Source organism: Crocodylus porosus, unplaced genomic scaffold (genome assembly GCF_001723895.1).
Source record: "Crocodylus porosus isolate Cpor-Errol unplaced genomic scaffold, CroPor_comp1, whole genome shotgun sequence".
In the NCBI taxonomy this organism is placed as follows: domain Eukaryota; kingdom Metazoa; phylum Chordata; order Crocodylia; family Crocodylidae; genus Crocodylus; species Crocodylus porosus.
The window spans coordinates 55093437-55108205 of record NW_017728948.1 but is presented as its reverse complement, the minus strand read 5'-3'; the positions used below and the strand labels follow the sequence as shown (position 1 = coordinate 55108205).

At 45.6% G+C, this 14769-nt stretch overlaps 2 protein-coding genes across 5 annotated transcripts in view; one reads left to right on the top strand and one right to left on the bottom strand.

Moving 5' to 3' along the window:
• KIAA1211 (KIAA1211 ortholog) overlaps nt 1–14769 on the bottom strand; it is a 74044-nt gene that overhangs the window by 8950 nt on the left and 50325 nt on the right. For 2 of the 4 annotated variants that reach the window (XM_019552831.1, XM_019552830.1), the window contains 3 exons: nt 14546–14728; nt 3218–6182; nt 277–467 (listed from right to left, as the gene is read on the bottom strand). In XM_019552831.1, coding sequence (XP_019408376.1) covers nt 277–467; nt 3218–6182; nt 14546–14728 — 3339 coding nt within the window. The remainder of the gene's footprint in view (nt 1–276; nt 468–3217; nt 6183–14545; nt 14729–14769) is intronic. The other 2 variants (XM_019552828.1, XM_019552829.1) reach the window with 2 other exon arrangements.
• Nucleotides 1–14769, top strand: part of AASDH (aminoadipate-semialdehyde dehydrogenase) — a 72423-nt gene that overhangs the window by 45601 nt on the left and 12053 nt on the right. The gene's annotated exons all lie outside the window — the stretch shown is intronic.

Here is a 14769-nt window from a genome sequence, read left to right as displayed (position 1 = left end):
GAGTGAAATTTATGGAGTCCTACAGTTTAAATTGAAATCCAAGTAAACTGCTCTGAAGACTTGCACATTTTGCACTTGAAATCTGTTTGTAAAATTCCTGTTTTGCAAAACAAAACCCCAAAATTTCTACCAAGTTTTTTCCTATCAAACTGAACCTGGGATCTAAACTCATTAGAATCTTACAAGCTGAGCAGAGATTCAAATAAATAAAACAAAGTTAGATAAATAACACCCAAGTTTCTATTTAAGGTTTTTAAAGATTCTGTATCAGTTTACATTTTCTTTAGCAAGCTTCTCAGCCTGCTTTGCCTCTCTCGCTTGTCTCCTCTCCTCTCTGGTAGCTTGCTGCTCACGAAACCCCTTTTGCTTCTGTAGTGCCAATGTAATCCAAAGCGGCTGTGCAGTTTCAACCTTTTCCATCAGTTTGGAGCCATCTAAGGAGTGCCTGCTCTGGAGAACTGGCTTTTCTGTAAGAATAAATATAAAAGGGTTAGATGAGTGGAATATAAAAGATGTTTATTTTGCATTATCCAGGATATTAAAATCCATCTCTGAACACTGAAAACATTAATATCTTGACCCCTGTGTCCTTCACAGCCTTTCAAGCACACCATGCCACATTCTTGAAGCAGTTTTTTTTTTACTCTATATAACAAACATAAGAAACAAACAATATAACTTAAGAAGCATGCTAACATTATACATAGCTGCCCAATGTTATTACTGGTGTATCACTTCAATGGGCTTATCCCAAGCCACTCTAATGGGTTGATTCCAAGCCTTACCCTAATTTCACATATATGGATGCAATTAATGTCTTAGGTCCATTTGTTGGGGGTATCCCACATACCTAGTGCTCCTGTCCTCTGCAGAAATAGGTCCAAGTACTGTCCTATGGTGGTGTTCTTTGGAGCACAGCAATGCACATGTAGATGCTGATGGAGCTGGCCAGGGCATGAAGATGGTTCAGTGCAGGGGCTGCCTGCTGACAAGCCCTGAACAGGAGCACCCTTGTGCCCCAGCCAGCCCCTCCACAGCATGTTGAGCCAGGTCAGGGTAGCCTCAGGTTGGCAGACTTGCCCCCAGGGCCCACTGCTAGCCAGGGCTGCTCCAACCTGGCTCAGTGCGCTATAGTCCCAGGCACACACATAAATACAGCGGAGTTTATTGCCATGTATTAATTTCATGTTTAGACACTCCCAGTGACAATCTCCATTTAACTTCCTCCTCGCCACTACCAAAATGTGTAAGAATTTGTATCTGCAAGGTTCAGATCCTCCTGCACAGAGCCAATACAGCCATTAGGAAGCAACAAGGAATCTGACTAGACCCTCTGGACCAGCAAACGTGGCCAAGGAGCCATTCCACTGTGCTACTGCAGAGCTCTATAACACAGTAAGCCTCTTACAGCCACCTACGCTGGCTTTCGGTCCAGTGATCTACTAGATATAGGACACCAAAACAGACAGCTTAGACTTCAATAATTTAATAAGAATTATTAGGAAACGTGCAGTGCACAAAAAACAGCACATCCCAAAGGGAATATGAAGTAAGTACGGCTCCCTTGTGCTTTCTTCCATGATACTTTAAGCACCCCATCATCTGCCTATAAGGACAGATCCAAGGTGGGGTCTGCTGGTGCACTTATTTGATTCCACCTCCACCCAAAGTTTAAAACCAACTGCCTAGCAGTGGCAGCAACAATCCTAGTCAGGCAGTGCCAAAGAAGTCAACTGATGTCATGTCTCATTATAATTAGAGACCCAGCTAAATCGGGGTGAGACAAAGGGTCTTTTGTGGCCTGCTCAGCACACAGAGCCACTTTTGTGGGCATTTCCCAGTGGCCCTGTCCCTCACTGCTGATTAACAAAGAGGGCTGCCCTTAGTGTGGCCACTGCCCCTCGCCACTGATTGGCTCAGAGGGATGCCCTTCATGTGGCCCCACCCCCCACTGCTGATTGGTGGGGAGGCCCTGGCAAGGGAGGAAACATGAGAGGGCAGCTGCCATCTTGGCTGCTCGCCTTCATGCTGCTCTGCCAGCGGTGTCTTCTCCTACCCAGCAGGCTTTGAGGCCAGGCAACAGTGGCCATGAGGAGCACTGCCTCCCACTGGGGAGCCGACATTTTATTTTCAGTAAGTTTTGGGGTGATTCCATGGGAAATTGTGGCAACTGCCATTTTTTGTGGCAATTGTGGAAATTGCCATTTTTCATCGTATCCACAAAAACTGCCAAAGCGCAATTTAAGCAGGTCCCTAATTTTAATCTACAGGTTTCCCTCACCAACCACAGTTTTGCCATCCATGGGTTTGAGTATGCATGCTTAAGATTCTGTATACCATTTTGGCTACCACAGTATAGCGTTTTGAGTAACCATGGCTTTCTGTGGCCGCACATCAGTCTGCCACCTGCCATTTTCCCCATAAGCCTTTTACCACGGTTTTGCCGACCACGGGAACTTTCAGGAACCTAACCCCTGTGGTTGGCAAGGGAAACCTGTACCCTGATCCCTTCTAAAATCTTCATTCCAGAGGTGCTAACAACCTTCTCCTTTTTAATGGTCTTGATGTTCCACCAGTCAAGCTAACCTTTGTTCTGCAATTCTGCTACCTGTTAGCTGCTCCTTGTAATGAAGTTCCTATTTCACAGCCCTGCAGATTGTTTTAAACTCATTCCAATGAAGTTGTATTTGTTTTTGCTTCAATACAGCCCTAGGCCCCTAGCATATTTGTAAAGCTTCTAGTTTATTTTTAACTGGCAAAAAAAAAAGTTATTTTATATGTGATGACGCACCTTACCATCTGCACCCTGCCTTTTCAAACTTCTAGATCCACCCAGGTCTGCCTACCCCACATTCCACAACCATTTCCTCAGAATACACTTCCTGGGGCAGCCAGGACTGGATTCCTAGATTACCACAACCTGACATGCAACTGTGTCACTTCTTATTCATGTGTGATCTGTTTTGTTTCTGCATGAACTAGTTAGTAAGCTTGTTGAGATTAGAATTCCCCTTATTTGTATAGCATCAATGCTGCTGGCACTCAGTGAATAACAGACTGAACAAGGATTCATACTTATCTGCATTTAAGGCCAAAGCAAAGCAAGCATAAGCCATCCTAAGCCAGCACTAAGGCCAAACTGCTGTGTCCAGACCTCCTGCTCCTTGCTCTGAAAACACGGTTGATAGATATAACAAGTTCTTTTCACACTGCATACCTTTTTTTAATGGTTCAGGCTTTTTGTCAGCTTTCTCTCTCCACGGAATACTGATAGATGGGAAAAATGATTTCTTTTCTCTGGTTTCTTCCTCATTTTTGTTTTCAATTGGAGCTGGTGGGAGCACGTTGTTCCCTTTACTGTCATCCTTTTTCCAGTTGAGGTCCAAATCAGGCTTAGCTACTCTCTGCCCAAAGGTGTCAGGTACGTTTGATCTGTTCATCTTAGAGAGAGGAGAGGATGGTGGGGTCTGGTTGGTCGGCTTCGGGGCTAAAGCAGGTTTTTGTAGAGCTGGTGATTTACACACAGGTTTCTCAGGACCAGACAGAGAAATCTGGCTGCTGGCTGGTGTGGGCAGTGGAACACCTGCTGTGGGTGAGTTCTCCATAACACTGTTTGAAGAGTCTTTTAAAACAGTAGCAGCAGCATCCCCCCATACCAAGCTAGGGGCCGGGCTCTTATTTAGAGCAGTAATAGTGCTTTCTTTTTCAGTTTCAACTGTAACTAGGGGGACAGGGACACCATCAAAGCTATCTCCTGCACTGTATCTTTTCTTTTTCCTTTGCTCCATCTGTTGATCATAGTGGAAACGCAGAGAGTAATTTGTTCTCCTTAACTTTATACCAAATGGAGAAACATTTTCTTCAGCATTTGGTCCTGCTTTATCTAATTTTCTTGTAGCATTATTCTGCTGACTTTCCAAAGCAGCTGAAGACTCTGACTGTGGCGCTTCTCTGCCTGGAGAATGAGGGACACTTGGAACAAGGAAAGATGGAAGATCTTTGGCAAACTTACAGCCTTCAGTGTTGTCTGTCACTTCAGTTTTCTCCCGAACTACTTCCGGTGCATTATCTGTCCAAGCAGGGACTGCAGCATTAACAGCCACATTTTCATTTGACTCACTAGATAAACTTACTGTTTTCCCCACATTCTCTAGTTCACTACCTTGTGTGCCACTTATATTCTCTGCCTCTGCACTGCCTTTTGAAGTGTCTGAAAATTTCTGCCATGCTGGGGTTATAGAAAATTTTGCATTTGCAGATAGGGTTTTCCTTAAGTTACTGTGGGAACCACCTCCTCCTCTGGCTGTCCAATCATCACTGTGCCGACAGGCACTGACTCGGTCTCTCTCATTTACCTTGTTTTCTGCAGTCTTTAAGATTCGAGACCTAATAGAAGCCAATTCAGCCAATATAGCCTGATTGTTCAGTGTCTCTTGTGTATGCTTCAATTTACTGCTGGATGTAGTTTTCTGGATATTTTCTAGTGGGGGAATAGTCATAGTTTTTCTTTCTTCTGTCAAGCCAAGTAAAGATTTACAAGCTGTATCTTTGATCTGATTCAGGTTTACTGCAGTGCCACAAAGCTGTGCTCCAGTCACCAAGATAGCTGTGTGGGGGACACACACCGAGGATGGGAGTGCATGAGAGCCTTTGCTGGTTTTGTGGGCCCTGGACTCTTTGATGGCAGAAGGAAGTGTTGCCTCTCTGGCAGGAGTGACTGGGCTCAGATTCACTTTGTGAAATAGGATCTGTTTCTCACCTGATGACACTTGAAATGTGAATGGTCTAGACATAGTTTGCCTTTCATCTACTTCCTGCCATCTTATTTCTTCCCCTATTCTCTCCTGCTCCTTAGCTTCAGCTTCTCTCTTTTGTTTCTCTGCAAAAGTTTCCTCCACTGGTTTCTTCAGCTCTGGCTGTTTTGTTTTTTGTCTTGAGTCTTCTTGAAGCTGTTTCTCCATAGGCTCCCTACTAGCATCCCCAGAATGCAAATCATCATTCTCCTGTCTTGAGGATTTCTGCAGTCCTTTTTGCTTCTCCAGAAGCAGTTGTCCTTCTATGTGTGTTCTTCTGTTCTCTTGCAGTTGTTCTTGAATTTGTTCCTCTTGCCTCTTCTTAAATTCCCCATGTTGTATTCTCTCATCATTCCTGAAGTGCATTTGCTCTGCAGACTCATGCTTTTTTTGTTGTTTTTGTCCCTTATGCTTCTCCAGCACTTGATGGCTTTGTTCTGCCTGTGTCTTCTTTTCCTTCTCCTGAAGCTGCTTTTGTTCTTCCAGTCTTTTATGCTGCTCCAGCCTTGAAGTTTCTTCCTCCTGCGTCAGTTTCTCTTCAACTTCCAGATGCATTTTCTCGTCTAGATTATGTCGTCTCTGTTCTTTGTGCCTTTTCCACTCCATCAATCCTTGTAAGTTTTGTTCCTCCTGCTTCTTTTCTTCTTCCTGATGTTGCTTTTCAATCTCACGCTTTTGTTCTTGTCTTTTCTGCTCCTCCAGTTCCTGTTGCCTCTCTTTTTCCAGTCTCTTCTGCTCCTCCAGTTCCTGCTGCCTCTGGTCTTCCTCAAGTCTCTTCTGTTCTTCCAGTCTCTTTTGCTCCTCCAGTTCTTGTTGCCTCCATTCTTCCTCAAGTTTCCTCTGTTCTTCCAGCCTTTTTTGCTCTTCCAGTTCCTGTTGCCTCTGTTCCTCAAATCTTTTCTGCTCTTCCAGTCTCTTCTGCTCCTCCAGTTCTTGTTGCCTATGTTCTTCCTGAAGTCCCTTCTGTTCTTCCAGTCTCTTTTGCTCCTCTAGTTCTTGTTGCCTACGTTCTTCCTCAAGTTTTTTCTCCTCTTCCCAGCGCCTCTGCTCCTCCATTTTCAGATGTTTCTCCTCTTCAAGGAGACGTTGCTTTCTGTCTTCCTTACGCCTTCTTTGCTCTTCTCTTTGCATCTCCTCAATTTCTTGGTGCTTCTCTTCTAGATGTTTTGTTTCCTCTGTTTCTACTACTTGTTTTTTCTTATCAGCCTCAAGAATCCTCAAATGATCTTCATGCTTTCTTTTCCCATCTGCTAAATTAGGCTGCTTTTGCTCCACTCTCTCCTGGGTTGACTTGTTTGCTATAATGTGTCCATTGTGATCTGGATTTCTTTCCACATACTGCCACATACTTTCTTGTTCATACTCTGATACTGCTACACTTTGCGACTCCTAATGTTGAGAAACAAAAACAAAGTTACTTAAAATTGGTTATTGTTCCCTTTCTTCATTGGAAAGAATGGAAAGCTGACCTATTCATTTTTAATAATCAGTATAGAATAAATACAGAAGTTGGTTTCTGTATCCTTGCTTAGAAAGTTACATCTGAGAAAAGTCAGTACATGTTAATTTGTGGGCAGAGTGTCACAAACTAAGACATATTAGAGTAACTGAATAACTGAATATTCTTTCACGAGTTTACAGAAATAGTGTTTTGTAAAAGAAAAAATAACATAGCCACAATAACACTATAGTGCTAAATAATGAATCACTGTATAATGCACGTAAACCAATGCTGATCAAATTCTGATCAATCAAGATCTACAGTAAACATCTTGATAGAAGCTTGGTGGGGGGGGTAAAACTGATTTGTGTTAAAATGGAGTAGAAAGTATCTTTTCATGGATCTGAGGCTTAGCACTCAAGCCAAAAAAGCTAAGAAGCTTGGTGAAATTATTGCTGAATATTGCATGCTGGAAAATGTAGTCTCCCCAGATAACAAGAAAGCTTCCACCACTCTAGCTGCACTTCATCACAGCCCCATCCTGCTGTGAACATAATTGTACAATGTCACATTTCTATTTCCAGCACTGTGCTGAATGTAGCTACTTTGTGAACCATAAGTTCATTATACTAAGGCTCAGAAATATTAAGCATCTGTTCAAAATCATTGTCTTTGTCAATGCTGTCTCTGTAGAGCTAACTGTTTCCACAGAGACATCACACAGCCCCATAGGCAGCAACTGTGCAGCGCTGGAACAGAAATGGGAAGAACACTAAAGGAAGGTTGCCAGTCTAACCAGATTAGGTAAATTGTGCTTGGTCAGGGCTCCCTGAAGATAGCTCCAGTCCATGAATCTGGGAGTGTCCTAAAACTGTGGGAAATCATAGAATTATAGAAAATTAGGATTGGAAAGGACCTCAGGAGGTCATCTAGTCCAACGCCCTGCTCAAAGCACCATCCACAACTATATAATCCCAGCCAAGGCTTTGGCTAGCCGGGTCTTAAAAACCTCTGAGGATGGAGATTCCATAGCCTCTCTGGGCAACCTGTTCCAGTGCTTTATTACCTTCTGAGTTAGAAAGAATTTCCTAATATCCAACCTAAACCTCCGCTGCTGCAACTTGAGACCATTGCTCCTTGTTCTGTTATCCACTACCATTAAAAACAGTCTAGCACCAGCCTCTGGAACCACCCTTCAGGCAGCTGAAGGCTGCTATAAAATCTCACCTTAGTCTCAGGTTAAATAAGCCCAGTTCTAGGACTGTGCAAAACAGCACCATTTAGTTTCAACTGACGTTTCAACAGGACAGTGTTTTGCTTTGAATTTCATTTTGTTTTGAAACCACTGTTCCATTTCATTTAGTTGAACCTGTTTCACTGTTTCGATGCTGTTTTGACATTTTGCCCATAGGCTATAATAGGGAAGCACAAAACTGCCTATAGCTTAGTCATTTCTTGCCTGATTTGGATGAATGTTGCAGGGATGGTAGCCCTTTGTGAGGCCATGAAGCCTGCTAGCTTTCAAAGAGATAGGTGCAGGGGTTTCTGGGAAACTGCACCTCAGGCTGCTGACTAGCAAAACTTGTGACATGAATGATACTGTGTGTGTGTTAAGGCACACCCTCACTGGCACTGGGGCCTCTACATGGCCTCAATGAGGTCTCTTCCCCTACAGCCTCAGCATGGTCCACCACTTTACGTGACAACAGGTATAAAATAACTTCATGAGCACTAGCACAGTAGCACCAGCAGCATCTCAGGCAGCCAAACTGTGACAGAGCCTTTCTTTCCTCTCTGGCAGGAACTTCTTCTCCAGCAGCTGCCAGAGAATTCTCCCTGCCAGCCCCAGCACCAGCCCCAGCCTCATCCCTGGGGCTAAGATGTGCCCAGAGTCCTGCATCCTTCTGGTCAGGTGCTAGGGGTGTTGATCTAAGGACGTGGCACTGGTAGACAAGGTCATTTTGACCTTTGGGTCAATCTAATCGGTATCTTTTAGCAGACTAACTGAATCTTTTAGCAGACTAACTAAGCTTTTGGGTTGAAAAACCCTTCATCAAGCTGAGAAAGCACCTGCAACTGGTGTGTGTGCTGTTCCTGGCTGGCATGCACTGCAGGCAAGAAAGCCAATCAGTGAAAATGGAAATGGAAATGGAGGTGTCAAGGGGTGAGGGACAGGTGGAGGAGTCAGGGGGGCAAGGGGATGTAGCAGCACAGGTAAAAGTGGAGATATATCTGGAGAGTTAGATGTCTGTAGTGTGTCAGAAATCAAATGTCTATATTGAGTCCATGACTTTCTGTACCTACTACCTAGGACGTTGATGAAGTGAAGTTCATAGGCTCGTCTGTGAAAAGTGGTTTGTAAATTCAAACAAGCACTGAACCCCGCTAACCTCATCACCAGAAGCCAACTTCCTACAGCTCAAAACACACTGAATGGATCCAGGCCATGCCATGACAAGACACGCAAAACCTGCCAACAATATCTCCAGTAAGGAGATAGCTTCACAATACAATACATACCTCCATGAGGGCACTATGTGCCCTGATGGAAAATATGTGGAGACATCGAGCAATAACTGCGCACCAGAATGAGCATGCACAGAAAATCTATCAAAGACAAGAACACCACCTGTCTCCAGTCTCTCAGGCCTCATTCTCAAAGGGAATTTACAAACCACTTTTCACAGATGAGCCTATGAACTTACTTGTTAGCTGACTGCACACCTTGAGAAACAGTTTTCCTACTCTTCACCAAAAGCCTTTTAAAGAATAAATGTGTTTTAAACAGGGGAGAAATATTCTATAGTTACACTACAACCTGCCAGACATCTGACTCCCCAGGTACCTCTCCACTTTTACCTGAGCTGCTACAGCCACCTTCCCCCCAACCTCATCCTGTCCCTCACCTCCTGACACCTCCATTTCCATTTTCACTGACTGGCTTTTGTGCCTGCACTGCATGCCAGCCTCTGGATTCTTTACCATTCCTTCCATCCAGGAGCACGCACACACAAAAACTGCAGGTGGTTCCTCAGCCTGACAAAGGGTTTTTCAACCCACAAGCTGGCATCCCAGGCAGCTAAGCTGAGCTCACCTGGAGCCTCAACTGCACTGCAACCTGGGACTGGAAGGGACCTCAGGGAAGGATCACAGTCATTGACCAACTACACAGTCGATGTAAGAGCAGTCCTTTTCCCCACTTCCCCTCCGTCTCCTTACTTTCTGTTTCCCTGCAGGCAAGCCCAGCTTGAGTTTCAAAACTCAAAACATTTTGAAACTTTCAAAATGTTTCCACTGCCCTCATTTTGTTTTGAGGCTGTTTTAGAGCCCTTCGTTTCATTTCGATTTCACTGTTTCGAGCTCAAAATGAGTCAAAACAGCATCAAAACAAAACAGCTGGCAAAATTTCACACAACCCTATCCAGTTCCCTCAGCCTCTGTCATGTCATGTCTCCCAGCCCCTTAACCATTTTCATTGCCCCCAACTGGACTGTCTCCAATTTGTCCATATCATTTCTGTAGTGGGGAGGCCCAGACTGGACACAGTACTCCAGATGTGGTGTCACCAGTGCTGAATAGAGGGAAAGAAGAATTGCTTTGCTCGATCTGCTGGTAACACTCCTACTGATGCAAGTCAATATTCTGTTAGCCTTCTTCGCAACAAGGGAACACTGTTGGCTCATATTCACCTTATGATCCAATGTAACCCCCAAGTCCTTTTCTGCAGAGCTGCTTTGCCAGTCAAACCTCAGCCTGTACCAGTGCATGGGATTGTTCCATCCAAAGTGCAGGACTTGACATTTGTCTTTATTGAACCTCATGAGATTTCTTTTGGTCCAAAAAATCTGGAACTCCCCAACATTCTGTGATAGCTGAGAAATATGATGACTGGTACTTAATGAAGGTGGCCATTGTGATTAAATAGAAAGTGGAGGTGGCTTAGTGCTGCTAGTGGGCACTTTCTTTGTTTGGCCACATGTACTCAGTAAACTTGTGCTGCACGGCAGTGGTACCCTCAAGCATCCTGTCCTGCTCCTAGTGGTTGGTTCCTAACCTGGAAGCACAGCAGTGTCTGTGCAGTGCTTTGGAAACTAATTAGCACTGATGAATTCAAGGGCCAGCTAGCTCATCCAAGATGCCATGCAGACACAGCTACACTGCTTTTGGTTTAACAGGACTTGAACATGCTGCTGCCTGGCACAATTAGTTTACTGTTAGGCAATTACTTTTGTCTCAGCTCCTTCTGGTTCTGTGTATATGCTCTTCTCCTGAGACATTGTACTTAGCTGCAACACCTTTATAACAGGTTTCAAGTTCTTTACTGATTCTTGTTCTTGACTCCCAGCTTGTGCCTTGCAGGCCAGTTCCTTGCAGCAATACCAGGTCACCTGGGCTCTAGGCATACAGCTAACTTGGTTTCTATCCTATGTGGTGAATGCTTCCTCACAGCTCCTGGGATTTTATTGGTCTCGACACAACTCTGCAGCTCCTCAGACAGCAGCCTACTATTAAGGCTAGTGACAAAAGATGCACATAAATTGGTTTAAGTGATCAGAAACTGGTTTAAACTGGTAACACAACAGAAGTTCAGTGAACATAAACCAGTTTCAAAATGGCTGAAACTGGTTTAAGATAAACCTGGTTGAATATAGTATCAGAGTTAACTGATTTAGGGCAAACCAGTTATGAAACTTCTGTGCCAGACCCCTTCCTGGTTCAAGTTAAATCACAATCCCCCAGCAACCCAGGATGCTTTGCAGCCCTGGGCTGGCTGGGCTATAGTGTCTGCTCCAGAGAGCAGGGTTGGCTCCGCCCCTCTGCTCCCTTAGCTGGAGCAGTGAGGGCTGGCTGGCAAGGGGGTGTGGGTGGGAAACCCAGCTGGGGACCACAGCCAGGCCTACCTGGAGGGATAGAGGGGGAACAGTCCTTGCCAGTCTTTTCCCCGCTGGAGCAGAGAGGTAGGGGCTTGGGCAGGCAGGTTCAGACAGAGGGGTGGGAGGTGGGTTTAAACCCCCTCCTCCCACCAGCCCGAGAACCCAGCCAGGGTCTGCTTGGCAGGGGACTGGCAGGAGACCAGCAGACTCCACCCCCCTCCCACCTCTGGCAGAGGTTGAGGCAAGCAGTTGATAAGGGGAGGGGGCATAATTCCCATCAGCTCCTGCAGGCCATGGAGGAGGGGGAAGAGGCTGGGGAACGAGGGCTGGAGGAACTGGTCCCCTGCCACCCATGACTAAAAAGGCAGGCCCTGCAGGGCCAGACTGAGAGGTGGGAGGTGTTGGCAAATACCTGGCACAATCATCACATGTATGTGCTGAAGATGCAGGTAAGAGAATAGGAGAGGGTCCCAGACTGCTTGGGCTGGTGTGACAAAAGAAAGCAGAGAACTACATTTACATTATAAAGCAGAACCTGTAAAAGGTGGGGGACTGGAATACCTAAGAAGAGACAAAAGACACTGAATGTATGAGAGTCCTGCCAAAGGTGCTGTGGGGGGGGTGGGGCAAGCATGCTAATGTCAAAGCACCCAAGGGGGACAAGGAGGTGCAAGTGGGCCTGTAAAAACCCAAATAGAGATGAGTCCTGAAGGATCTCTACTCTGACACCTAACACCACCTGCTGATTTCCCAAGAAGGACTTTCTGAATCCCTGGCTATAAGGAGACACTCTGACCCCAGGATTATGTAAGACTTATGCAAGGCATTCTCTTGTCTTTTCAATTTATTAAATTCCAGTTTAAGCTAGACTAAGCTATGTGTGCTCTCACTGTGTTTTACTGAGCTGTATCTTAGCTTATGTGAAGTTTTTGGCTGTTCTTTGTTGTGTGCTTGAAGTTGCAAATTGCTGTGTTCAAAACATGCTAACTTCAGAGAAAGGACTATTCTTGTTCAAGTTTTTCTGAATTTAATGCCACTACCTTTTTCCCCACCCACCCCTTCCTCAGTCTGGCAGGGGCTGCTTTCTCCCCACCTTGAGCAGGGAGCTGAGGGGGAAAGGGTTGCAAAAGCCTGGTAAGCACTGCCCCCCTGCCCTGGCAGATGCAGGCTGAGGTCCCATATGGGCCAGGGATGGTATTTAGACCCCCACCCTCCAGCATGCTAGCCCCAAACTGGCACCTGGCCATGTCTCCTCTGCTCAAGCAGGGAGTGGGGAAAAGCCTTGGAGCTTCACTCCCTTCCCTTTGGCACTGGCTGGCAGGCTGGGAGGCATGCTGTAGCACCCCCCACCCCCACCCCGGTTTCTGGCCTGAGCCACTGAAGGCATGCAGCTGCATTTCCTGAATCAAAAGTGACTCTGTTCATTTGCTTCTCAGTTTAATCTCTCCAGTTTAGACTAGCCTGCAAAGGCTGAACTGATTCAACTTCTGGCTTTTTGGCTGCCCTCCTCCCATTACATAGCCACCCTGTCCCTCCCTGTGAGGTCAAAGGGTAGTGAGATGGGAGGCTGAACTGACTGTGGCCCAGAATATGCCACACAGAGCAGTACAGTGAAAAATTCAAATGTGAAAAGGCCAGGGCCATTTCTTGCCTTTATCTGGCCATCTGTAACTGAACTGCTCTATACTCAGAATCCATAAATGGCCACCGTCTCAGCTGTATTTATTTGAAGTCAAGAGTTGGGATTCTGAAGCCTGGTTTTGTTGGGGTTATGAAGGAACTACAAGTGCCTTGTCCTGGGAGCACCTCTGCGGCTCCAGTAATATCAAAGGGAGTGTGGGACAGCCTTAGCCCATTTTCCCTGCCCACAGCACAAATCAACAGAGCTTGGCTGAGTTGGGCAGACGAGTACACTGCACCCTTGGTGTGGCTTCTGGAGCTTTCCCAGAGGAATTCAGCTCAGCTTCCACCCCAGTGAGCCAGCAAGGCATACTATGATCCTGATTATACAGCAACATTTTATTCTGTCTTTAAAAAAAGACTGGAATTAACCTCTTCACCACAGAAGTTTTTGGGATGCAGAATTTTAGCTAGGCACATGGGCAGGACAGGGTAGCTTGTACTACCACTGCCTTTCCTCATGCACCCTCAGCTAATTCCCAGAGTCACTACAAGTGCTGATTTTTCATTTTTTTAACTTCAGAAAAATACAGTAAATGCCTAGAGCTAGAATTTGATAAGCAACTCAGTTCTCACTATCATTTGTAGAATCTGAATTAAGTCATAATCATTTTCATAACACTGTGATCAACAGATGTTGTCATCAGACTCTATGGGTTTGCAAGAAACTGAGTTTAACTTTCAAGTATTTTTTTCTAAGCAAACACTATTTTTACTCTCTTACAAAACAGTGTAATAAAGAGCAGTTCTAGCAATAGGCACCCCTTCAAGCCATTCTATGGCCAGGTCTATTGTACAAAGTTTTGCTAGCCACCTATGTTGCCTAGGGACACAAAAAGATCACATCTTCCTTCATGTAGGTGTACCAGAAAAACTTCCCAGTCTGGATGCTGTTATGCTACCAAGAGATGGCTTCTGCCAGCAGGGTGGGAGGGGTGGAATCTGCTGGTCTCCTGCCAGTCCCCTACCAAGCAGACCCCAGCTGAGGTCCCATGCTGGTGGGAGAGATTTAAACCTCCCTTCCCTCTGCCTGAGCCTGCCTGCCCACATCCCCACCTACTCTGCTCCAGTGGGGAAAAGTCTGACAGAGACTACCCCCCACTCTTTTGTCCCCACCCCAAGGCAGACCTGGCTGTGGTTCCCAACTGGGTTTCCCACCTCCCACCCCCTTATCAGCCAGCTCTCACTGCTCTGACTAAGGCAGCAGAAGGGCAAGGCCAACCCTGCTTTCTGGAGCAGACATAACAGCCCAGCCCAGGGCTGCAAAGCATCTTGGGATGCTGGGGGATTGTGATTTAACTTGAACCAGGAAGGAGTCTGGACAGAAGTTTCATAAACTGGTTTGATACAACATTCAACCAGGTTTATCGTAAACCGGTTTCAGCCATTTTAAAACTGGTTTATGAACACTCAACTTCTGTTTGGTTACAAGTTTAAACCAGGTTCTGATCACTTAAACTGGTTTATGTGTAACTTCTGTCCCTAGCCTAAGTGGCTTTGCAGCCATAGCTGTCCCAGCACAGTTACAAAAGCAGCAGCTCTATAATGTAGATGAGCCCTAAGTTTTCACTGCAAAATGATACACATTTTACAGGGAGACTGCCAGATTGAGATAACTTTGCTGACATAAAATCTGAGTAGATATCCCAGGTGGGGCATGGAATGTTTACCCCGTTTGCCTTGTGCCTTACGTTTAGGCATGTATCCCTGGTGAGACATTTCATTTCACTATCTGATTACCCAAGTCAGCTCAGTACCTTTGTTAATCTCCTGTGTTTTCTTGACATCCTCTGTTTTTTTGGCTTCACGGACAGCTTGTGCTTAGCAGCACTGTTATCTAGACGAGCGACTGCCTGGGGGACCGCATCCAAGTTGATTGATTCAATGGTCCCAGAAGAAGAAAGGTGTCTTTTTGGCCGAGACGACTTGACCGGGGTGACCTGTTCATACCATACATGCAAAGTACCTCTCATTAAGATAA